Source organism: Watersipora subatra, chromosome 10, assembly GCF_963576615.1.
Source record: "Watersipora subatra chromosome 10, tzWatSuba1.1, whole genome shotgun sequence".
NCBI lineage: Eukaryota > Metazoa > Bryozoa > Gymnolaemata > Cheilostomatida > Watersiporidae > Watersipora > Watersipora subatra.
This window is the reverse complement of record NC_088717.1, coordinates 36,529,356-36,554,928: the sequence shown is the minus strand read 5'-3', so window position 1 is coordinate 36,554,928 and position 25,573 is coordinate 36,529,356. Positions and strand designations below refer to the sequence as shown.

Below are 25,573 nucleotides of genomic sequence, written 5' to 3'. Positions count from 1 at the left end.
CAACGTAGGATTCTAGTATCTGACCAATAGCATTGATTGAAGGCTAAACTATGAAATTCCTCTCCCGTCGCACATATTTCTTCCATACGTGTTCTGTTCCAAGGGGTAGATAGTTAGTTCCAAGGCAAAGAATGGCGTCTTCTCTAATTATAACTGACACATATTCAACCCCAACATTGATTATGTGTACTATTGTTACTTTAATCAAAGTTTTTTAATTTTGCATTATCTTTACATTTATTCTTGATTGAAATACTTGAAAAATTTTTCTTGAAGGTCGTTGGCTGATACTGATTAATAATAATAGATCAACCTTTTAAAAGCATTTTAAATTGATTTTGGTGGATAATTGCATTTTGGAGTTTTTTTATAACGACTTAGTTTTTTTTCATAAAATGAATATTCTATTCGTTCCTCGGAGTACCGATGGAATTCGTAACCAACTGTAACGAACCGTAACGACATTCAGACTTGAGTATGCAGCATATATCACGTTTACAAAAAATATAGGCAGCAACAAAAATATACAATGAATAACAAAAGTAATAGTCTTACTGGAACATTGACTTGTTTTATGGTTATATGCTGAATGTCTCTGATATGGTTTTTGGTAATTCTATTAAGAAGCTTGTTGTGAACGCTTACTGCATAAAACACCACATTGTCAAAACACTGTAGTTTAAGATGATAACAATGATGCTAATACGTTTTGACAAATTATGCAGCCTCTTTAAAATGAATTCATATTGTTTTTATGACACATTTAAAGTAATATAGAACCCACGATTCAAAGTTGGATAACAAAAAATAACGTTATTACAAGAGGTGAGTTCGTGCAAGAAAAACGCAAAGCACAACTCAGAAGGGTTTATTTTAATTGCTGGGCTGTAGTGTAACTGAAATGTTAACGAAATATAACCTTTGTTGCAGAATTCTGGGCGAGTCCTAACCTGTTCCTTTCTCTTCAGTTATTTTGTGCAGACCTTTACTGGTGATGACTGCATAATAATGACTAAGGTAGGAATTATATCATCAATGAGTAGTTTCATTACCCTGTTTTTTGGAACAAAATCATTTTTTGTTTTACTCCTTTGGGACAACTTGGTCAATCAGTAAAATGTCGATTGTTTTGCTTCCTAAAATAAATCACCATGCATAGGTTCGACAAGTTTCAGAATGAGAGTAGAACAGATTTTTTGATTTATTACTGGGCTAAGGCCAAATGTCTATTAATAAGAAATTTGATGCTAATGTCTGCATAGGCAAAATTTTAAAACTTGTTATGTTCTTGTTTAAATTGTGGTATATTATTACTTTTGTGTCTCATTATTGTTGACTTGCCATTTCTGAGTCTGTCTGACCAGTATAAAGAGTTGTCAATACCTAAAAGAGCGCTTGCTCAAATTATTTAGTGACATTTACGGGGCTGAATAAAATAGTTGAGACAGTTGTTTCATACGCTAATTCAGACCAAATTTGTTATCTCAACATATCTGTTGCCTCTCATCCAGATACATAAGGTGGATATTTATATATCAATAGAACACAGACTAAGAAATTTGACTAATTTGGTTTTAAAGAACAATTTTAATCTCCTCTTCATTTAGGGAACAATTTTCATTGTAACTCAAGTTTAAGACGATTACCAAAAGCCACTTGTTGAAGGATTTTCCACTAGATACTAAAATTAATTTGTTGACCAAAACAGCTGTTTTTAGTGCCACCATACTACAAAGAGTTGTTCAAACCTCTAAAAGAAAAAAATATTAGGCAGTTCTGATCAAAGTTTATTTTATTAAAGTTGTAACAGTTGGTAATACTTGTCGTTATGCTCTTGTAACTATTGTTCAACTTGACTCAAAATGATATAGACACATTAGATTATTAACAGTACAAGAAGTCAGAAAGCATATATAGTTTTGGGTTTTTTATGATAGCACCCTACCCTTTCTATGAAAATTTGAAATATATTGAAGTTCAATTCCGGAAAACCATTCATTGCTGATTGTGTTCCAACTATTACTGAATGTTAGAGGCATTATAGCTGGTTTTGGATGACTACTAGAAAGCTTTAGACGAACAATTAATGTTAACAATAGGACAAGATAATAATTTAATTTTAATGATAGGGTGACATGTAAGCCTCTTATAGTTGATATGCCGGCTGCAAATTGCAATTTTTGCTAATACGGTTAAAATCACATTCTTATACATTTACCTTGCTACTGATCCGATGAAGTAGGTGGCTTCATTTCTTTTTTGAATATTTCTGAATTGTCAGAAGTTTATATCAAATAACTCATTAAATTGAACACTATAAGGAGCCACAATATATATATATATATATATATATATATATATATATATATATATATATATATATATATATATATATATACAGTCAAACATGGATAACTCGCCCACGGATAGCTCGAACACATGGTTAACTCGAACGGTTTCTTTGGTCCGTTGGTCCGTTTCCACGTAATGATAAATTGCTATAGATAACTCGTACTCAACACTGTTAACTCGAACTGTTTTTTGCCCAACGGCTACCGAAACGGTTGCTATCGCTTTAGAAAATCACTTTATTCCAAGCCATAGAGGTAAACCTCAACTTTTCGTAATTCATAAGCGTCGTTATTACCACCATCGGCAAAATATTTTTGTCAGCGACTTTTCTAAAGGTTTGGTAAAATTTGATTTATACCAAACATCCGCTTAGCGATCGCCCTTCGCAAGCGAGGTAATCTTTGCATAAACTTCAAGAAAAATCGGCAAAATTGATCGTGGGTAAAACGCTCAAAAGAAAAAGATGTCTTTTCTTTTGAGCATTTCAACAACAATCAAGTTTTGCCAATGTCAATCTAAAAAACGTCCTGGCAATAACATCACCTTAAACAACAAACCAATCTCAAGTGATAGAAAAATCTCTATACTTTTTGATCAAAACGTTTTAAACTTTACATTAGAAGCATTTAATTTGAAACAAGCCATTTGTGCTTTTGATTTATATTATAGTTTGTATATGTACATGTATCTACTAATAAATAAGTAAATACATGGACTTGAGACAGTGCTCTGATAACTTAAACGCTCTGATAATTCGAACACTTTTGCTCGGTCCCGTGAAGTTCGAGTTATCCATGTTTGACTGTATATATATATATTTATCTATATATATTTGTATATATATAGTTCATTATACAAGCTGTAGTATGATTGTCACTTTGTAGAATTAACACCTTTAACACCTATCAAGCTGTGTCCAGAACTAGCTAAAGGAGCATTCATTGCGCTGTCTGGCTGTCTTGTACTGAATGAAGCTGGCAATTAGTGGAAGTTTTGTTTTGCTTTCAGAAAGACAAGGATTCACAGAATGTCAAGGTGGTGGTGAGATGCCGGCCTATGAATAGCAAGGAGGTGGAACAGTCTTGCAAGCAGGCTGTTAAGGTATTCTCGTCTGCAGAAATATTTAATCGCACGAATATAGCGGTCATCAGTTTTGTAGTTTTTATATTACGATTGAAGATAACATGGGAAATTGTGATTTTGCAGGTAGATTCGGTGAGGGGTTCAATAGAGGTAACTCAGGTCGGACGCAATGAGCCACCCAAAACTTACACATTTGACAATGTCTTTGGGCCAGACAGCAAACAGGTCGATATTTACAATGAGGTAGGTGAGAGCTGTGTAGATCTGAACGAATAAGCTCAAGCTGTGGAGCAGCTTGATTGATTGCAGTGTAGACAAAGAAAATGAAATGATTTCAATCATGATTTTTTAGGAGAAAAACATCTTTCAAATTTTTTCATAATTATGCAGAAATTGTGTGACACTCCTAGCAGCTCTACCTTACTAACATACATGTAGTTTGCGTGATATGATTTTATATGGCTGGTGAACGCAAGAAATATAATAAGTTGTCTAACTAAAACCTGTAAGTCACTAATCCTGGAAAGTGGGCTCACCAGCATTCTCGTGTGAAAGAATATCTCGGACAATTTGCATGAGCAAAAATTAAAGAAAAGTCACATTTGTCAAAAACATCATGAAAGTCGAAACATTACGTTTTTTGAAAAAATGTGATTTTTTTCATTTCAAAAGTTTTTGCTTAAAAAAATCATGATTTTTTTAGCTCTGGTCTATGTCTTCTACTGTCTCCAGTGTATTCATCATGGTAGCCTCATGTTTCATATGTTAACTCTTTATTATATACTTACATTAAATCATACTTGAAATATATGTTAGGAACCAATTCAAATAAAAATGAATGTAGTTTATAATTGAATTAGTTGGTATACCAAGTTGCTTTACTTGCGAACAACAGTCTAGACAAGTTTGCTTGTTAATCTATCAAATAGTAATAAACATACTGCTAGTTGATCTTGCTACCAAAATTCACATGACAGTTATTTGGTATCAAAAGATTCACCATGTCTTACTCTGCTGTGTTGGAGGTGCAAAATATGTGGAAATGTGATTACAAGCTCTTAAAAGCTCAAAAACGAATAGTTGCCGTAGATTGGAATCAGTTTATTTCTATGACGTTGTCATTACATCTGGTTATTGTTTTGTCACGTGATGTTCTCACGTGAATTAAAAGACCAATAAAAGGCTCAATATAAAACTTCTCGTAGCACTAGTTTATGACGAACACTTTGGGTTTTACCGAAGACACCGTATCAAATATAGATGCTCACTACTTCACAGTTTTGTTTCGACTTGGTCTAATCGTCTAGTCGTAATCTGATCATGTGATCAAATGCTTCGCAAATAATTTTTGCAGCACTTTTTGATTATCACAGGTGACCAACAGGCTTGTCATGATTATCAGACAATGATATTTACTCCTTCGAGGTAAGGTTAAAAAGTTAAATGAATTTTTACGATAAGTTATCACTGCTAAAAGTGACAGCATTACAATGACGATAAAACAGACGTGTAAGAACAATAGACATGGTTTTATTGAATGCGTGAAGTATATTTGTGAAAATATTTTGACGAATGAGGTTGCGTGAAAGTGTAAACAGAAGCCATCTTGTACAACTACATCTCGTTTGAGCCGTTTTTGAAAGAGATTCTAATCTACGGCGGTCTCATGATGGCGGCGATTAACTGTTCGTTTTTGAGCTTTTAAGAGCTTGTAATCACATTTTGTTTGCACCCACAGCAAAGTAAGACATGGTGAATCTTTTGATACCAAATAACTGTCATGTGAATTTTATTGCAAGTCAACCTTTAATGTATGCAGCCCTTGGATTAATGCTTGCTTTAAAAGCCTAGTCGTTAATTTTAGAGACTAATTGACTTATATGTAGGCCATTTTTCCCTAGCTGAATACCGTTATTAAGTTTGTGTCGGCTTTATCACCTCCCCTTGTGCCAATATAACTATTGCTATTAAATAGGAATAAGCTTCATGTAAGATTTGCGTTAAATTTTTGGTGTTATTGAGTTAGAACTCACTGTTTGTTGTTAGCTACGGTATATGTGGATCTTGAGGAAATATAGGTGGAGTTGTCTGCTTCATGTCTAAGCACTTTATTAATATCTCTTTTATACAGTAGAATAGCTTTGATGAAATAATAATACTCGGTATTGATATGCAATAACAATAATAAATATTCATAGAAGTTACTGCTGCAAATATATCATGAATATTTATTTCTTTAATTTGCCATTTATTATTCTGTCAGTCTTTAATCATGGTTTTAGTCAGCAAACAAATTATTAGGATAAACTTCTGGAAAATTATAATAGTCAGCAAATTTAATAATCTATATTATTATTGGTGTAGTCTCTTTGTTTTTCCGATCATAAAGCTTAACACACAATAAATATTATGTTATTATAAGGCACAATTACTCGGAGGCTTCGTAAATTGGCCAATTAGCTCAGTTGGTTCGAGTGTCAGTCAAATAAGATGAATGTAATGGGTTCAAGTCCCATAATTGCCAACATCTTACTAATGTTATCATCTTACTTATGTTAACATCTTACTAATGTTATCATCTTACTTATGTTATCATCTTACTAATGTTATCATCTTACTTATGTTATCATCTTACTTATGTTAACATCTTACTAATGTTATCATCTTATTTATGTTAACATCTTACTAATGTTATTACCTTACTTATGTTATCATCTTACTAATGTTATCATCTTACTTATGTTATCATCTTACTTATGTTATCATCTTACTTATGTTATCATCTTACTAATGTTATCATCTTACTTATGTTATCATCTTACTAATGTTATCATCTTACTAATGTTATCATCTTACTAATGTTATCATCTTACTAATGTTATCATCTTACTTATGTTATCATCTTACTTATGTTATCATCTTACTTATGTTATCATCTGACTTATGTTATCATCTTACTTATGTTATCATCTTACTAATGTTATCATCTTACTTATGTTATCATCTTACTAATGTTATCATCTTACTAATGTTATCATCTTACTAATGTTATCATCTTACTAATGTTATCATCTTACTAATGTTATCATCTTACTAATGTTATCATCTTACTAATGTTATCATCTTACTTATGTTATCATCTTACTTATGTTATCATCTTACTTATGTTATCATCTTACTTATGTTAACATCTTACTAATGTTATCATCTTATTTATGTTAACATCTTACTAATGTTATCATTTTACTAATGTTATCATCTTACTTATGTTAACATCTTACTAATGTTATCATCTTACTTATGTTAACATCTTACTAATGTTATCATCTTACTAATGTTAACATCTTACTAATGTTATCATCTTACTTATTATTAGTAAGATGTGTTAATATAATGCATATTACTAGTTGCATCTCTTCATTCATCTCATCTCTACAATGAAAGGAGAAGATGCAATTACATCTCATTAGTTGCGTGTACAGAATTTTGCTATATGCATATTCAAAACCACCTGCTATCGTGATACAAATATAAAAAGCTTTGACACCCATACTGCGCTTTATCATTTCTGACAATTAAACATTAATTCAAAAGCCCATTTTATTAATAACGAATCTGTGGCTCATCTTAAACAAATCTCAAATTAAGCTCATTTCAGATAGAAGGAATTGCAATGTAAGTTGTCATCTGTCCAATAGAGACCACTCATTTCAGATAGAAGGAATTGCAATGTAAGTTGTCATCTGTCCAATAGAGACCACTCATTTCAGATAGAAGGAATTGCAATGTAAGTTGTCATCTGTCCAATAGAGACCACTCATTTCAGATAGAAGGAATTGCAATGTAAGTTGTCATCTGTCCAATAGAGACCACTCATTTCAGATAGAAGGAATTGCAATGTAAGTTGTCATCTGTCCAATAGAGACCACTCATTTCAGATAGAAGGAATTGCAATGTAAATTGTCATCTGTCCAATAGAGACCACTCATTTCAGATAGAAGGAATTGCAATGTAAGTTGTCATCTGTCCAATAGAGACCACTCATTTCAGATAGAAGGAATTGCAATGTAAATTGTCATCTGTCCAATAGAGACCACTCATTTCAGATAGAAGGAATTGCAATGTAAGTTGTCATCTGTCCAATAGAGACCACTCATTTCAGATAGAAGGAATTGCAATGTAAGTTGTCATCTGTCCAATAGAGACCACTCATTTCAGATAGAAGGAATTGCAATGTAAGTTGTCATCTGTCCAATAGAGACCACTCATTTCAGATAGAAGGAATTGCAATGTAAGTTGTCATCTGTCCAATAGAGACCACTCATTTCAGATAGAAGGAATTGCAATGTAAATTGTCATCTGTCCAATAGAGACCACTCATTTCAGATAGAAGGAATTGCAATGTAAGTTGTCATCTGTCCAATAGAGACCACTCATTTCAGATAGAAGGAATTGCAATGTAAGTTGTCATCTGTCCAATAGAGACCACTCATTTCAGATAGAAGGAATTGCAATGTAAGTTGTCATCTGTCCAATAGAGACCACTCATTTCAGATAGAAGGAATTGCAATGTAAGTTGTCATCTGTCCAATAGAGACCACTCATTTCAGATAGAAGGAATTGCAATGTAAATTGTCATCTGTCCAATAGAGACCACTCATTTCAGATAGAAGGAATTGCAATGTAAGTTGTCATCTGTCCAATAGAGACCACTCATTTCAGATAGAAGGAATTGCAATGTAAATTGTCATCTGTCCAATAGAGACCACTCATTTCAGATAGAAGGAATTGCAATGTAAATTGTCATCTGTCCAATAGAGACCACTCATTTCAACGAATCTAATATACCTAACTTATTTCTCATTTGTCGATTTCGAAGGCTCATGATCATTTTAATTATCATTAAAAATGACCAATGACGATGAAGGAAAATATAAAGAGAAATACTCGGGACAATCCTTTCTGCTATAACTATAAACAAGTCGAATGACAATGGTGGCGATCATATATAGTGTGAGAGTATATACTACTTTTTATATACGTTTGTATATATACTACTTTTTATATCAATTAAATGCACACTATATACACTGTCATTGTTGTAAAAGGTAGATTACTCCAGTAGTCAGCGTTTTTTAATCACACCTTTGTTGAAATACATAATTGTTTTCGGAAGAATGAATCCCGATTTTTTTACAGATTGCACGGCCCTTGGTGGACTCGGTACTAGAGGGATACAATGGCACCATATTTGCCTATGGGCAGACTGGTACAGGGAAGACATTTACTATGGAAGGTGTACGGACTGTTCCCGAATTGAGAGGGATAATTCCCAATTCATTTGCTCATGTTTTTGGTCACATAGCCAAGGCTGAGGGGGATGCCAGGTGAATGGTTGACTTAAGCTAGCTTGTCGTGTGATTATATCAGTTGTAATCTTTTGCCTTCACGTATTTAGTATTGATTTTATTATTTAGCTTTTATTTAGTAAAATTATAGACTAACTTACCTGTAGGTATAGCGTTGATTATATGAACATTTTGTATAGACTAACTTACCTGTAGGTATAACATTGATTATATGATTATTTGTATAGACTAACATACCTGTAGGTATAGCATTGATTATATGTACATTTGTATAGACTAACTTACCTGTAGGTATAGCATTGATTATATGTACATTTGTATAGACTAACATACCTGTAGGTGTAGCATTGATTATATGAACATCTGTATAGACTAACTTACCTGTAAGTATAGCATTCGTTCTATGAACATCTGTGTAACAGCTCTAGTTTTATTCATGTATGACCATTCTTAGCTTACATCATTTACTTCAAAAAATCTTGCTGGTAGATTTGCTTTTCAATGTTTCCTGTTAGAAAGCATCCAAGTCCACTCATTGCACCTTCACTTTGTTCAGCGGTATTAAAATTGCTGGATATTTTGTATATTTAGCTCTAGTTAGAAAACTGTATTATATATTATGTATTAGAACACTGTATTATTAATAATACTGTATTTAATAACACTCTGTTTAATAAAAAACACTGTATTTAAATTTAGTATAAATATATTTTAAATAATTATGTTACGATTATTATTATATTATAATAACATTCTAAAATATTTCAATAATTATACGGTATGCATATGTTATACAGTATTGTTTCAAAAGTATTTAATGTTATTATTATATAAATTAGATAATTGGCCAAAATTTCATTTTGATTAGAAATTTTTCTCCAAATTATGCCATACAACAATAGTGAAACAAACAGGAAAAAAAGGCAACAGCTAGCCACTAAAATCGAATAAATAGTTTGACAAAAAGTGTTTAAAAATAATACTATATTATTAAATACTACTGTAGTATATATTATTTAATGTGATGACTGCTCAGCAGATCACATAGTCAATGATTTGATTAATAATAAAGAAACTTGTCCTTAAGAACAAAACCTTTTGCCTGGATTTTGAGTCCTTTGCAGATACACGTATCTACTGTCAACACGACTCTGTTGCAGAGGTGATATTGCTAGTTGATGCCTTTCAGTTATTCAACACTATATGACTTGACATATCGCTGTTTTACATAGGTTTTTAGTAAGAGTCTCTTACCTTGAGATCTATAATGAGGAGGTGCGTGACTTGCTGGGTAAAGACCAGTCTGCCCACTTAGATGTCAAGGAGCGACCTGACACAGGAGTCTATGTCAAGGATCTCTCCGCTTTTGTTGTAAATAATGCGGATGATATGGACAGGATAATGAATGTTGGCAACAAGAACAGTAAGGACATGGATATATAATTGTTTATTGGAGTATACTACCAGTTTCTGTATGTGTATGCTTGCATCGCCATCTTGCTTTATGTGCCACCAAGTATTTCCCCATCTGAGCTGCAGGTGCAGTTGTGAAGTTGTCATCTTTACAACCATGGACACATCTACATCGTTACAGTTAATATTCATTATTCTGGTCACTTTAAAATTTTACCATGCGTTGCATTTCATGCAGAGTTGAAGTATTATGGTATCATGGGAGAATTTACGTTTCCTTTTGTTGTTTGAGAGTTTTCTCATGTTATTCATGAGAGGACAACCTTCTTTGGTCAATTTTTGCTATGAAAGTGATTTCATGAAATATATTAGCACATTGAAGCTTAACCTTGTACCCACAAGCGAGTACACTGATCCTAGCTCGTAGTAACAACTTTCAATAGACTGTGAAAGTACTTGGGGTGGCACGATTCTTTTTGAACTGAATGTCATTTTGAAGCTCCAAGCATGTAGAAGTCGTCGAACATAACAGAAATCAAATATAGTAAATTTTTTTCCACTATCATTCAAAGATATGATGTTTCAGAGTTAACTGAAGAAACATGACTGCAGTACACTGAGTCTGGTAGAGTTTGTATATTTGTTATGGATAGAAAATAATGAAAGAAACAGAAATCAAATAGAGGGAATAATTGGTCTTTCACGCTTCCTCAAAAAGTGATATTCTAGGGGCAACTGAAGAAACATAATGGTTGCAGTAAACTGAGTCTGATAGAGTCTGTATATCTTTTATGATGAGAAAAACTAATACTGTAGTTTTCGTGAAAAGTGTTTGTTGCTGAAGAGGAAAAGCTTTTAGCTTTGTCTATTTTTGATACTTCGTTACTAAGAATTGCAATTAAAAACTTATGTTCTGTCGAAAGCCATTTTTCATTTCTCAGTCGGTTAGAAGTGTCTTCGGTATTTCGGCAATATCTCAGCAAGTAATACCGTAGTCTGCTGTACTTGAAACTTCAGAATTAAACTGAAAACATACCGCGCAAAGTGACCAAAATTACATAGTCCTACATAAACCAGAAGTACGGAAAAACAAAGCGAAATTGCGAAGGCGAGTTCACTCGGGCAGTTGAGAAAACAACTCCTCGGATTATCTCGGACCCAAGCTTCAAAGTGTTAAGAACCTGCCCTCGCTTTTCTAACAACTAAGACACTCAGGCTATATGTGCAGGAGATGATAACTCTTTTGTTTCAGGGAAGCAATTATTGTCGGCGCATGTTTCTATACAGCTATTACTGAAAGCATTCTAGGGGATTCTTCATCTGATGATAACATGATTGTAGGATCAGTGGGGGCCACTCAAATGAACCTTCACAGCTCTAGATCTCATGCTATATTCACAGTAACCATAGAGTGTAGTGAGCTTGGACCAGATAAGCAACAGCATGTTCGAGTGGGGAAACTTCATCTTGTCGATTTGGCTGTAAGTCAAGAGATATCTTCCGCTAGCTTTAAGCCTTGCGACTTATAACTGACTTGACACTTCTTTTTGGTTGTAAAAACCTCATATTAATTTTATGTGTTCAATGTGTAGATTGTTTTCTCTATGCACTTTTTTGCTTCGGAAAATACGCTACAGTCCTGCCATTTGCAGTACAGACTACATCGGAGAAATAGTGAGGCATACCAATTTTCACCTGCAAGCACTTACCTCTTTCTTTACCAAATCAATTTTTTTACGAGGACATAATTAAATATTCAGTAAAACCTGATATTTGACAAGGGCGCCTATAAATTGTCATAACTTTTAAACTACACAGTTTATGAAAAATATTCTGATACTGAAATCATCATAAAATTTTACATCAGCTGATGCCATAAAAAGCCTCAAATATGCTGCAGAATCAACTCAGCGACTTTTTCAGCCACTACCGTGAGCATTTTTAAGTCGAATGGGTTATCAATATTATTACAACTAACGACATTATTATTTCCGCTATATCAAAATAATCACTCTCAGTAGTCTTTTTATTCAATAGATAATCATCAGAAGCCCATTGATATAGAATTAGTGGCACCTCTGTAGCTGTAGCTGTAATGCCTAGTGCTGTAATTATGAAGAAGAAATTGCGAGAAAAATAATTAAATTTTTAAAGAGCAAAGCTAAGCTCAGTTTGGGCTGTAAACATACTTTCTATTAGCTCAGCGCAGGCAGGTGATTGTTTCCTTTTGTTTAAATACAAACATGATTGGCTAATTAATTAACTACTAACTAATCATAAGTGTTTAGTTTGAAGCCTACTAAGGCTACACCACACGACTCTTAACTAGCCGCAAGTACTCAAGTAGCCTAATTTATATTAAAATGTTATTACATCAATAGTTGGTGATTCAGTGGGTAGGCAAAGCATCATCAATGTATCAGTAATGTGTATTTACTCTCCACTTTTGGCCGAGACATCTTTTTGTGCTGTAGAGCATACTCGCTCTAATCTAACTCCAAATTCCTTATGAATAGCAGTTATTTGCGTCAGTCTATTGCAGGGATCTGAGCGGCAGACGAAGACAGGTGCTTCTGGACAAAGGCTCAAGGAGGCTACCAAAATTAACCTGTCTCTTAGCACTCTTGGTAACGTTATCTCAGCCCTGGTGGACGGCAAGAGCAGTCACATCCCGTACAGAAATTCTAAGCTGACTCGTCTGCTTCAGGACTCTCTCGGGGGCAACTCAAAGACTGTTATGGTCAGACTCATTCTACATATCAGCATAGACTGACTTAGCATTCCAGAGGGATGCTAAGTCAGTTTATCTGTCACACAGACTTAAACTCCCATTAAAGATGAACTATCACAACATTTTATCATCTTTTATCAGAGTATCTGTATTTTTCCATCATTTGCAATTGTTTTCGATATTTGGGGTGATCTGACTGCCAGGATGTTTCAAGGTTAAAATCGACAAAACTTGATCGTGGTTAAAACGATCAGATAAAGGGAAAGTGCAATTATAACGCCTATAGTTGCAAAGATACCGATAGAATACAGATGCGTAATGCTGTAACTTAAATACAATAGCCGATATCAACTACATGTACATGTACAGCAACGATAACAACTGGTGATGCTATTTTCCACATTTGTTTTAGTGTTTTAACCGCGATCAAGTTTTGCCGATTTTATTGTTGAAACATTCTGGCAGTCAGATCACCTCAAACATCAAAACAATAAAAAATGATAGAGAAATACCGACACTCCCTGATACAATCTACTAATTTTTTGTATTAGCTCATCTTTAAACTGAGAAAAGTGGATCTTTAAAGCAAGGGTGTTTGCTAGTGGCTGCATTGTTATTGTTGATAGTTTTCGAAGGATGTGTTCTACAGGTTAAAATAGCCACATATAAACTTGCATGACTGTTACAATGAAAAAACTAATAATTATGAAAATTAGTGAGACGGGATTTGTGCAATTTCTAAGGTAATTATTATAGGTGGCCAACTGTGGCCCGGCCGACTACAACTATGATGAGACGCTCTCTACTCTTCGCTATGCCAATCGTGCTAAAAATATCAAGAATAAGGCTAAGATTAATGAAGATCCCAAAGATGCTCTTCTTAGACAGTTTCAAGAAGAAATCGCTGCTCTCAAGGCTCAACTTGACAGCGGTGAGCGTTTTACTGTCATTAACAACTCAACAGTGCCACAGCTTAGACAGGCTGATGCATCCATTCTATGTTTCTGAATAGACCTCTCGTTCCTGAATAGCTGATGTTTGTTTCTGCAGAAATGTGTATACGATTACATTCGTTCTATAGTTTATATTTAAGATTGTCTCTACGTTGCAATATTACAGTTATGAGAAGACAATCCCAATGATTGCTTTTTTACCTGCACTGCCTTCATGCACATATAACCTGTCCATCACTGAAAACAGGTCTGGGTGCTCACTGCCTTAGCAGGCCAAATGATTGGCCCAACTTTATTGCTGAGACCTAATTGTGTGTAATAACATTGCGTGAATTAATATTTTGTATATGTTAATTGCTATTTTATTATTATTATAGTTTTATATATTTAATGAAAATACTTTGACTGCAGGAGATGAGATGTCTGATGGAGAGTCGGGCTCTGAGACAGATGATGATGATGTGATAGTCGATGGACAGCCACGGCGCCGGAGGAGAAAACGATGTAAGAAATTGGTTTTGTTTTCACCTGGTAGTTAACAAATTATGCGCATTTTACTCAATAATATACAGTACAATCGGTATGATTGGAACACTGGTATCTCCGAAGTATACCAACTTGAAGTTATCAGGTTTAGCTCCTGGTTACAAATTCTCACATGGTGCCACTAATAACTTTAAAGCAAGACTTGAATTACATAGAACTGTTATAGCTGTAAAGTTAAGCATTCTAAGTCGATATACCGTAACATGCTTACAATGTTTTCATTTTTGTATTTTTTGACGGCTACAACAAATCTAACTATTTAGTCAAAATTATGAACAAAATTTGCTTGTGGCATTGACAAAACTGTCTTTTGACGTAAAGTGCAACTTCCTGCGCCACTTCTTTCACAGAGAATGAACCCTCATAATTTTTCTGTTTTAATGTGGATCAAGGTCAACCAGTACATTTTTCACATGTATCATACCCAATGTTACGTGCCAAGCTGACAGACATATCTGACATTTCGTGTAAATGACAGTATGTATTCGCTTTAAACTCATTTCATTATAATTTACCTGCTGTCCATAGTCTGGTTGTTCCACAGCTTTAAAAGTGTCGAAGGAGAAGATGGCTGAAATACAATCTAAGATAGAAGCGGACAGGCGTAAGCTTGAAGAGACAAAGGGAATGGCGGAAGAGGAGAGAAACAAAGTAAAGGAGCATCTTGAGGCCAAGGAACAGGAACTGAAGAAAGCTCAGGATGAACAAGCTCAGCTTTCTACTAAACTTCAGGTCTAGCCTTAGTTTTTTGCATTAAGAAGCTAGCGTTGCAGGCCAATAGACATAGACACAAAGTATTTAGCTCTATTAAAATTGAATTCACAATATTGAGGTGATACAAATAAAAATAAAATCAAAATAAAGCTGAGACATCACGATTGAATTTGATGTAATTTTTGTCTTTGCAGACCTACCCAGTCCAGAGATATGATAGTCTGCATCAGAGTCTTTTTTGAAATGCTCGGGTTCCAGCGCAAGTGCAATTATGAGATCTATAGTTGTAGTTTAGGAAAGCGACTAACAGAATAAAGACGCGTGGCGCTGCAAATTGGACGCTATAGAGAATATTAATAATGTGAGATTTAGAGAATGAGAGATAATAATCATTTTGGCACATATTTTTTTTCTGGCTATTAAAGTCGCGATAAAGTTTTGTTGATTTTAATTTTAAAATTCTCTGGCAGTAAGACCGCCTTGCACATCAAAAAAACTTCAAATGATAAAAAGTATTGATACTTTCTGATAAAATCTACTAAAATTTTGTGTAAGTTCATCTTTAATTGTGCTGCATATTTGTATTACGCATCTGTGATTGTATAACGTGAAAACCTTGAGGGATGTCTAAGTTCTTACTATTGTTCTTGTATATTTACAGGAACTGTGCATGTATATAGCCATAAATCCATGATTAATAAAAGCACTGCATAACTTTATGGCTGTATAATTAAGGGAATTAACTTTTTGATTGCTTTATGGATCAGCATCTTGTTGTGAGCTTTATTGACACTACCTGTACGATGGTGTCTCAAGTTTACCTATGCGATGGTGTCTCAAGATTACCTATGCGATAGTGTCTCAAGTTTACCTATGCGATGGTGACTCAAGAATGTTTGGAGTTGATAGCTCCCTTCTTGTACACGATAAGCAGTCGATGTATATATGGGCAGTTTTTAGCTCGAGATATACTCTTGCAGGCGCTAGAAAAGAAGATAATAGTAGGGGGTGTGAACCTGCTGGAGAAAGCTGAAGAACAGCAGAGGCTTTTGGAGGAAAGCGCTAAAGAGCTTGAGCAACAGCATGAAACTGAAGCAAAACTTAAGGAGGCTATTGGTATGTGAGGAAGTAAGGCTATCGGTATGTGAGGAAGTAAGGCTATTGGTATGTGAGGAGGTCAGGCTATTGGTATGGTAGGAGGTCAGGCTATGGGTATGTAAGGAGGTCAGGCTATAATATGTAGGGTCAGACCATTTTTTACATACCAATAGCCTGCCCACTTGCATACTCCGACACACCGATAAGCAGGCCTTACTTGTGAGTCCTGGTTGTTGTTGTGAGTTCAAACTGTTGGCATGTCCAAGGGTCAGACACTTGGTATAGGAGGAAGTCACTCTAGGCTGTGAAGCTTTCGTTTATGTACTTGTACTCGTTAAGACAAATATGAGTCAAAATGCTTGTAGATGGCACAATTATGTTTCCTTACAATACTTGCAGGTGTCCTTTGAGGGGATTTGGCTATTTTGCAAAATAATAATTGTTTCAAATATGCATAGAATTAAGCTAATGCAATTATTTTGTCAGCATGGAAAAGGGCCTTTCATTCTACTATTTCCAACCAGCGTTTTAACATTGGTTGTTCAATGTTGACCTTTTATATACTTTTGTTCCAATATTGACATTCAATACAAACAATATAGACAGCTATTTGTATAAGCATCGTGCTTCTTTATCCCACATCAGGTCATGTCTTAAATTTAGAGCTGTGTAAATCATACACACTATTACCTATTTATTGGGCAATGCATTCACCCCATTACAACTGTGCAGCATCGAAGTCAATACCCGAAGTAGTCATGTTTTCCACCGTGTAGCGACTTTGAGATTATTAGATAGTGTAAGAGATGAGTAATATCATTGCGCTAAGTGGTATCTCAATTTTTACCTACAGAGGCCAAACAGGCCGAGAGGTTAGACATAGAGGAGAAGTATAGCACTCTTCAGGAAGAGGCAGCCGGTAAAACTAAAAAACTAAAGAAGGTTTGGACCATGTTTAGCGCTGCCAAGTCGGAGATTGAGGACTTACAACAGGTAGGTTGTAGTCGTTTACTCCAGTGTCAAGTTTGATTTTAGAATTACTAGGTGAATGCCTGGCGTTGCACGGGTAACCAAAACTTCTTGTATAGAACATTTATTTTAATTGGCTGTGTTTCTGAGTAATTTGAGCTAGTCTAAATCTTTACCATAATAATAGCCGTGTCCGCCCTCAGAAGCAGAAGGAAAAAAGATTGTGTCATGATATATCATGTAATCATGATCTGCGAGCGTGCTAGCTGAAGGGTGAAGCGCACTATTTTAACCAATCAGCGTGAAAGATTGACAGGAGTAATAAGCACAGCTATTCCACAGTTGTGATTATTACACCAGATGGACACGTAGTGTAATGGATAATAAGTACCCTTTTCTGCAGAAGTGGAAGTACTGAGTGCAATTCTAGTGCACAGCAGATGTTTTGTTCGTATGAATTTATTGCTATAACTGGACACACGAATGACAAACAAACACAGATGTATATATCGATACGATCAGTGATTTCTGCTTAATTTACCACCAAACTCAACCTGCTTAAATTCCTTTACAGCAATCCCTCGCTACTTCATGTTTCAGCTAATGCAAAGAACTAAATGATAATATTAAATACAAAAACAAATTACACAAATCTTTTTCATATTTACGAATGTGATTTCCTTCTCACTATGAACCCAGTTAATCGTAGTGTGAATATTTATACCAGATCACGTCCATACTAGTGCATAAGTGCATTATATGGTTTAAAATACTAGAACTGTAATTGAAATATAAACTAACAATCAATCAATAAAACTTAAATTTATATGCATACTACTGAAGACCCGGCGCTGCACGGGTATTAAAAAGGTTTTTGTACAGACAATTTACTTTTAATCAACATATACATGTACAACGTTTACCATTCTAACTTTTCAATGAAGTTGGTTGTTTATTTCTGTGTACTAAGCTATTTCTGTCTACTGTGTTTATTTTTGTGTAATTCACACCGTACCGGCTGCAGTGCCTACTACAGATCTATACTGATTGCAATAGTCTTATTGGTTATATGAGTTTAGGTATTTCTCTTCATGTATGGGCATACATTTTTCTGATGGTATGGTTTCACGGTTTTTTTTTCCGGTATGTTTTTACGCATGAAGCTAGCTGCTGTGTTTAACGTAAAGCTGTGGAAGATTGGCATGTGTTCCAAGTATGTGCTCAAATTATTATTCCATGGCATAGTCAGTTGGACTGTGTGGGGTATTGCATAAATGGCCGTTCGTAGAACTGAAGGTTGGGAGTTCAAATCCAGTGCATGATACGTTTACAACAGGTTTCTCATTTGTAAAACTTTATCGCTGTAGCTGGACAGATGGAGAGACAGACAGGCAGACAAACATTGAGATATATATATATATAGATTATTATTCACTTGTATTATGAAATTCATGCAATAAGCACGATAAGTTTACAAAAGAGTTTGTTTCTGGTGTTAAAATTATAGCTGATACCAAAAGTAAGTTTCTATTTCGTGGGGTTTTCCTTTTTTGTGGAATCACCGGTCCAGATTAACCCCGAACAATGGGAATCACTGTATTCTTAGACAAGTTGCATGCATCCTAAACCTTCTTTTGTTTTTACAAAGCTTCTGATTGCAATATTTGTAACAGGAACATCAACGTGAGATGGAGGGGCTTCTAGACAACGTGAGGCAACTTAGTAAGGAACTAAGGCTTCAGATACTAACAATAAACAGCTATATCCCAGCCGAATATCAAGAGATGATAGAGCAGGTATGTACACTAGTAGTCATATAGAATAGGTGTCATGGTCAAGGCTAGGCTTGTTATACCCTATGCTTCATTCACCACTTCCATACATGCTTGTAGCCTCAAGTACTTGTACGTGTCTGTCTGTAGTGCGTTCACTGGAATGAGGACATCGGTGAGTGGCAGCTCAAATGTGTTGCCTACTCTGGTAACAACATGAGGAAACAGACACCTGCCCCTGACAAGGAACATGATAAGGTACGTACATTATAATGTGCACCTTGACTTTTCAGAAGTCTGTGAACATTTCAAACTCTACTCATATGCATTAGATTCAGCTGATGAATGCAGGTTATTTCTATTTGTCGCGTATAGATGTGGCAAACAATAGATTTCGCTTACCCGACAAACATGTTGTTGGCAATGGGTATTTTATGATGTCTGCTTTCCTCTGACCTAGTTGAATTTTGAGTCAGAATACATGGTTAACTCAGACCTTGTGAAAGAATTAGTTTTTATAGGTCAACCACATACGCGTCACCAATCAGTTACCAGGCTAATTCATTCTCGATAGTTCTAACTAGCAATGTGTATTTTTATTGAATGCCATCTAAAAGCCATTGTCAAAGTCTATATACCCTTAGTGTGGAGGCTTTGTAAAGCTATGCCTGTCAAAGATGTGGACCAAAGGTCAATTCGGTATAAATTCTGACTAACCATCTAATAGAACTACTCACAACGTAAGTTAGCTAGAGCGAATTTGGGGTAATACTTGTCTGAGATCCTTCTGGTGCATGGTAGGTGGAGGCGCCAGACCTGACTCATGTATATCTAGCCTATGACTCAGATGGTGCTGAGATGGCAGTCAGACAGTCAAAGGGTATAAAAACTAGCGGCAAATCTGGACGACCTAAGACAGGCAAAAAGTAAGTACAGCCTCATAGTTCACTAAGAGTCAATCATATTTACTAGCGTAGCAATTCTGTACTACTATTCTTTCAATCCTGTAGCTCTGGCTCATTTAGTTTCATACATATTTTTGATTTCAAACAACAATGTGAAGGTGATAATTATATGCTACAATGTAACTGGTATTTATCTACTTGGCATATATAGAGCTCAAGACTCTAAAGTATACATATTTCAACAATACTGGAGTTTGGTTGACCATGACATATTTTGACAATACTAGAGTATAGTTTACGATAGAGTATTTTGACAATGTTATGTACACTTGAACTTTATGATAAAATTACAAGTAGGGTAAATGCATGGTAACCATGACAGTAACAATGATAGCAAGAACAAGTAAATGCTTGTAGAACAGTGGTATATGAGACGCTAAAACGATGAAAGCTACACGCGCATAATTCAGTTCACCAGTAGCGGTTGACATTGCAGCGAGATGGTGGGATGGCTTAGTTCATTACTTGTGTATACGATTGTGATAGGACTATGCACCATCCATAGTGGGCATGGTTTAGTTGTGGGGGTAACATGGTAGTTGGAGTGGCAGGGACATGGTAGTGACATAGTAGTGGGAGGAGCATAGCAGTGTGAGGGGCACAGTAGTGGGAAGCAGTGTTGTATAGGGAGAGTTACGCCATCAACAGAGCCTATACAAACGCATCGAAAGTTCCAAACAAACATCGGCCACGCCTACTTTTATATAGAGTTACGATGGACTGTTCTTACCTGTCTTTGTTTATCAGTTAATAAAATTACTTTGGGTAACCTTAGAGCACTATCAAGTATACCACAAGAAAGCTCAGGTTTTGCTCTAACTCACATAGCAGTTGTAAAAGTGACAACTCCATATTTACAGGTTTTCTGCTACTTTTTAGTAAATAACTCCTATTATCTGCACTAGAATGTCTCAACTAAATTGTGTTTACTTGCAATTTCACAACTTTGGGCAGCCAAACAAACAATTTAATGTATTCACAATGATAATAATATTTATAATACTAGCACTTGCCAATTTTTCTGTTCATAAAAATTATAAACAGGCTTGTTTTATGCAAATTAATGGACAACAGCAAATTTGTTTTCGGACAATGATTTTAACTAAACATGCAAGAAGTATGAAGTACAACATAAAAATTGAACAACTTTCCATAATAAAAACTGAACACTAAAAGGGCATATTATACTACATAGAAAATCTTTCATAGTAATGTTACAATAAAAATTATTAACTTCGAATAAACAAGTCAAAGAAGCTAGGCTGTACTAGAACTATAGTAAGGTACGCCAACGTAGTATTTTGTGTGCAATGGCTAACTTACACATGTTTATAACATATATACATATTATACTAGTCAACAAGAATGAGTACAGTAAAAATATGGAAAGCATCAAATTTCAAAAATACTTAATGATGAATATTCTGAGTTAGTGTTCGCATGGCCATGCTTTTGCTACCAAACTGCACTGACTGTGAGGCCGAGGTATGTTTTTGACATAAAATATGAAGTCCAACAATCACAAACTTCCTCACTAGTTTCTGCAATATAGGATGACAAGTGAGCAGTTGACGTGGCATATCAATATTCAATATCAATGGCATATCAATATCAATCTTCCACATCGCTTGTTTGCTTGACCCCATGTCTGAAGTAAGAGCCACAACTTTCAGACCAATACCGCTTGCATGTGTTATGACATCAATAATAAGAGAAGCTAGACTGTCCCCGGAAATAGATTTACCATTGAGATGGAATGCGACAATTTGTTTCCATCTTTCAGTAATTCCTGCAAAGATACAACCAACACTTGGATTCAAAGTACATGTAACATTAGTGGTAAAACTGCAGACACAAAGAGGAAAGTAATAAATGAAATAAACAAGAAATTAACCTCACTAACCTCCAAGCATAACCACTAAGCCATGACTAGCAAGGCCACTATGGGCAGGTAACGTCACTTCTCCTATTACGGAGCTGTTGCTAGCATCATACTCAAGGGCTTCAGTAATCTCCATCTCATCCAACACAAGGCAACACTGTCGATCCCTCTCATCCATACTCGCAGCCTAAATCAAAGAAACTTGTAAATGCAGTATAATCCGCAAAGACATCAGAATATTAAAAGAGCGATTAGCAAAACAAATGAGAAACATAAAATTGAAAATAAACATAAGATTATGTTTATTTATTATTTACTCTTTATTACAAAAACTCTTTATTACACAAGCTCACCTTTTCCTTCATGTATTTAAAAACAGTCGTGAGAACTCCTGGCTCAAAGCAAATAGTTTGAAGTCGTCTTTGCAGTGTCTTAACAGACGAAAGAGGCATTCCTGAATCCAGGAGATGATTGTAACCTGTGGACCCACAAGTAAACTGCAACTTTCTTTATTGTATCGAGTTGCCATTGCAATCCTCTAGTGGAATGTCTCAAAAGAGCAACAAGTTGATCCCGATTAACCAACTTTTTAAGAGCCATTTCATGGGTTTGGAGTTTTTCTAAGGTAGCCCTATAATCTTGTTGGACCTGCATAAATTAAACAAGTGGCTACATTGTTGAAAATGTTCTTGATTACCACTACTAACCCTATTGAATAATTGACTACGAAAGTTGATATTAAAATAAACAATAGCAACATTATAGATCTGCATGTTACCAAAGTGAAATCGATCACAATTCTCAACAAGCATATACACGCATATACATGTTAGGGTTTCAGAGAACTTAAATTTCCTCAAATTTACTCGCATAAAACTTCTATACCAATATGAGTCTGAACTGCTCTTACCTCAATGCATAATAGCGTAAATAAGCTTATATTTTTAAAAATAATCTATATCAAATGATAGTTTTCGATAATTTTCACTAATAACATACTTTCTTAAGCTTCTTCCGTAACATTCATTTTATGCTCTCGATTTCGGATGTGATTAAAGTTGTAGGCTTACTTGTCACTAGTTCTGATTCTAAGACATTCGGTGAATCAATTTCTAAAAATTCAAATATACCATATTAAAATAATGACAATGATAGCCACTTTTAAGATTTAAGCTTCAGCATCTGGGGAGCACTGTTACTTTCTGGACAGCACATAAACTTGCAAATCAATATGAATAGAATGTGAGAAACGTTTGCCTGTGTGAATTGAAAATGTGCAGCAAGCAATTTATTATCATTGGCGATGAGGGATTGAATTCATTAGTAAATACGTGTATGTTAGACAGATATTTAAATCATACATATCACTTATACCAACATATAACACATGAGCCCTTAAGTTCTACTGGCCACAACAACTGATAAGATAATTGCTGTACCGCTAATAGGGAAAATGTTATAGAAGTGAGTGTCAGCTAGGAAAGTTAGAGTGTGTAAGAAAGCTACATGTATAAAGAATACAATTGTTAATCACACAGCAATTTTGTTCCCATACCTCTTTGTAGTCACCTGTTAAAAGATACATTTAAATTTATAACTGAAACTGATTGTAATATAAAATTACTTTTGCAAAAATCTGTTGCACAGTTTGATATATCATAAGCTATCAAATCTGTTGCAGGGTTTGATATATCATAAGCAATAAACGAGAAATTGAATATAGAAAATAATGACAAAAATTTCCTCACCCATATTTTGGCTTGTGCTGGGGAATGCAGAAGAGCTGCGGCTTGTGATTATAATATTTTTACAGCAGTTTTTCTTTCAGAGACAGGTGGTGGCCTGTGAGCAAACAGAGTCGGAATGGCATAACTTGTCAGTCGACGTTTTTCCGTTTTAGTCAGTGTAAAACACTTTTCTTCAAAATGTCTCTATATGTAAACAGAAAAGAGGAGAGGTAAGCAAGGGAAACAGTAATATGAATACTTCTATTACTATTAGGCCTACTAATAGGGCTACTACTATTACTATTCAACCTATTCTTAGACGCCTCCACAACTTTTTCCAATACTTTCAACCAGTTATCTCTTAATGAATGCAAAATACTATATGTTATTTTTATCGACTTCAATAATAACACAAATGCAAAGCAATACAACAGATAAGAAAACTTTGGTAATAATAATAAAACATGACACAAAAAATAGTGGTACTATACAAACAACTAAACTTATGAATAGCATTCATGATAATTGTAAAATGTATTCTAACAACTAGCAGCAATAATTACAATGACAATAGGAATACCAATATGGTTTAAAAGCCGATATACTTAAATACGCATAACAAGATAATTTTATATTATATTTTGACTAACCTCACAAAGTTTAGAAGAAACAGTTGGCTGCCGAAGTTTAGGATTCCTTTTGCTACTTCCAGAATCCAACTTGTAATTTTCACATAGACACTGTTTAAATAAAATAATAAAAACGACTCCGTTCACATAGGCATGACACGGCGGTGAATAATAGTCTACAACTAACCTTAGCTTTCCTACTAATCAGTTCGACATTAAATTAATAGTAATATCTAAATCTATACAATTGCAAACACTAAAAACAACGTGAATCTTACCTGCCCACTCCATGCATTCCTTCTTTCAGGATCTTTGGGAACTGTAAAACCTGTAGGCCTAACCCTGATCTGCCTGAGTATCCCACAGCCCAAAAATTAACCATTATGATGAAGATGCTGTTTAAATCACAATTACATTAAAAGTTATAAAAAATAAAGGGGAAAAGTGTTGACGCAAAGATCGAAATAACTCCACGCTGTCAGATAAACGGAATTTTGCTTTTAGCCTGGTGAAAATGTAACTAACCACAGATAATATGCTCGTGTTATGCATGAAATAAATCAGAAAATTCTGACGATCTTTGTGGTATATAAAAAAACTAAGAAAATGGTGATTTCGACTGTGTATAAGTCGTATTTCTGATTTGATACCTTAATTTTCAACAGAACTTTATATAGCAAAGCGAGTTTGTTTGGAACTCTCGAAAATGGCGTAACTCCAGTTGGCGTAACTCTCCCTATACGACACTGGTGGGAAGGACATAGTAGTGGGAGGGGCACAGTATTGGGAAGGACATAGTAGTGGGAGGGGCATAGTAGTGGGAAGGGCTTAGGTTTGAGATTTGACTGTAGCTTAACATAATGGCCAGCTCAGGCACTCTAGCTATGTAGTGTCTAGTGGTTCATGTATTTATTATTATTATTTATTATTACAAGCCAGCATTTTTTATCTGTTGCTTCCTTATTGATCTCTTGCGTGACAGAAAAAGATAGGAATGATGATAGAAGCAGTGATTTACAGCCACTATCAGAGACACTCTTGCTTCATTGCAGAAATAAAAAGATGGCACAGAGCCTATCTCATACAAATGGCTTTGACGGATTGCTGAAATAGGCTCGAGGTATATTACCAATTAAAGACAATCGGCATTGATATTGATTCCCCACACCTAATATTGGCATCGCTGTGCCTCATTCAATATTAGTATTAATATATATTTGTTATATACAATATTTATATAAGTTATCAGTGTGTGATAGGATTTCCTCTTCTGCTAACATTCCGTCCAGCTATCAAATCTCAAAATATACCTATGAAAGTATAATTTGCTGTTGCGTTACACAAACTATCAGTTTTATTTTATAATTTAT

At 34.8% G+C, this 25,573-nt stretch overlaps 1 protein-coding gene across 1 annotated transcript; it reads left to right on the top strand.

Annotated features, from left to right (window-relative positions):
* Window positions 1-929: 929 nt before the first annotated feature.
* On the top strand, window positions 930-25,395 carry LOC137405866 (kinesin-like protein KIF3A). Its single transcript, XM_068092300.1, has 16 exons — window positions 930-1,017; window positions 3,361-3,453; window positions 3,559-3,678; window positions 8,635-8,822; window positions 10,037-10,227; window positions 11,559-11,698; window positions 12,760-12,957; window positions 13,705-13,879; window positions 14,313-14,405; window positions 14,992-15,179; window positions 16,142-16,277; window positions 17,113-17,252; window positions 18,902-19,024; window positions 19,151-19,258; window positions 19,802-19,926; window positions 25,256-25,395. The coding sequence occupies exons 1-16, from the start codon at window positions 1,009-1,011 to the stop codon at window positions 25,314-25,316; spliced, it is 2,088 nt and encodes a 695-aa protein (XP_067948401.1). The 5' UTR covers window positions 930-1,008; the 3' UTR covers window positions 25,317-25,395.
* The last annotated feature ends 178 nt before the right edge of the window (window positions 25,396-25,573 follow it).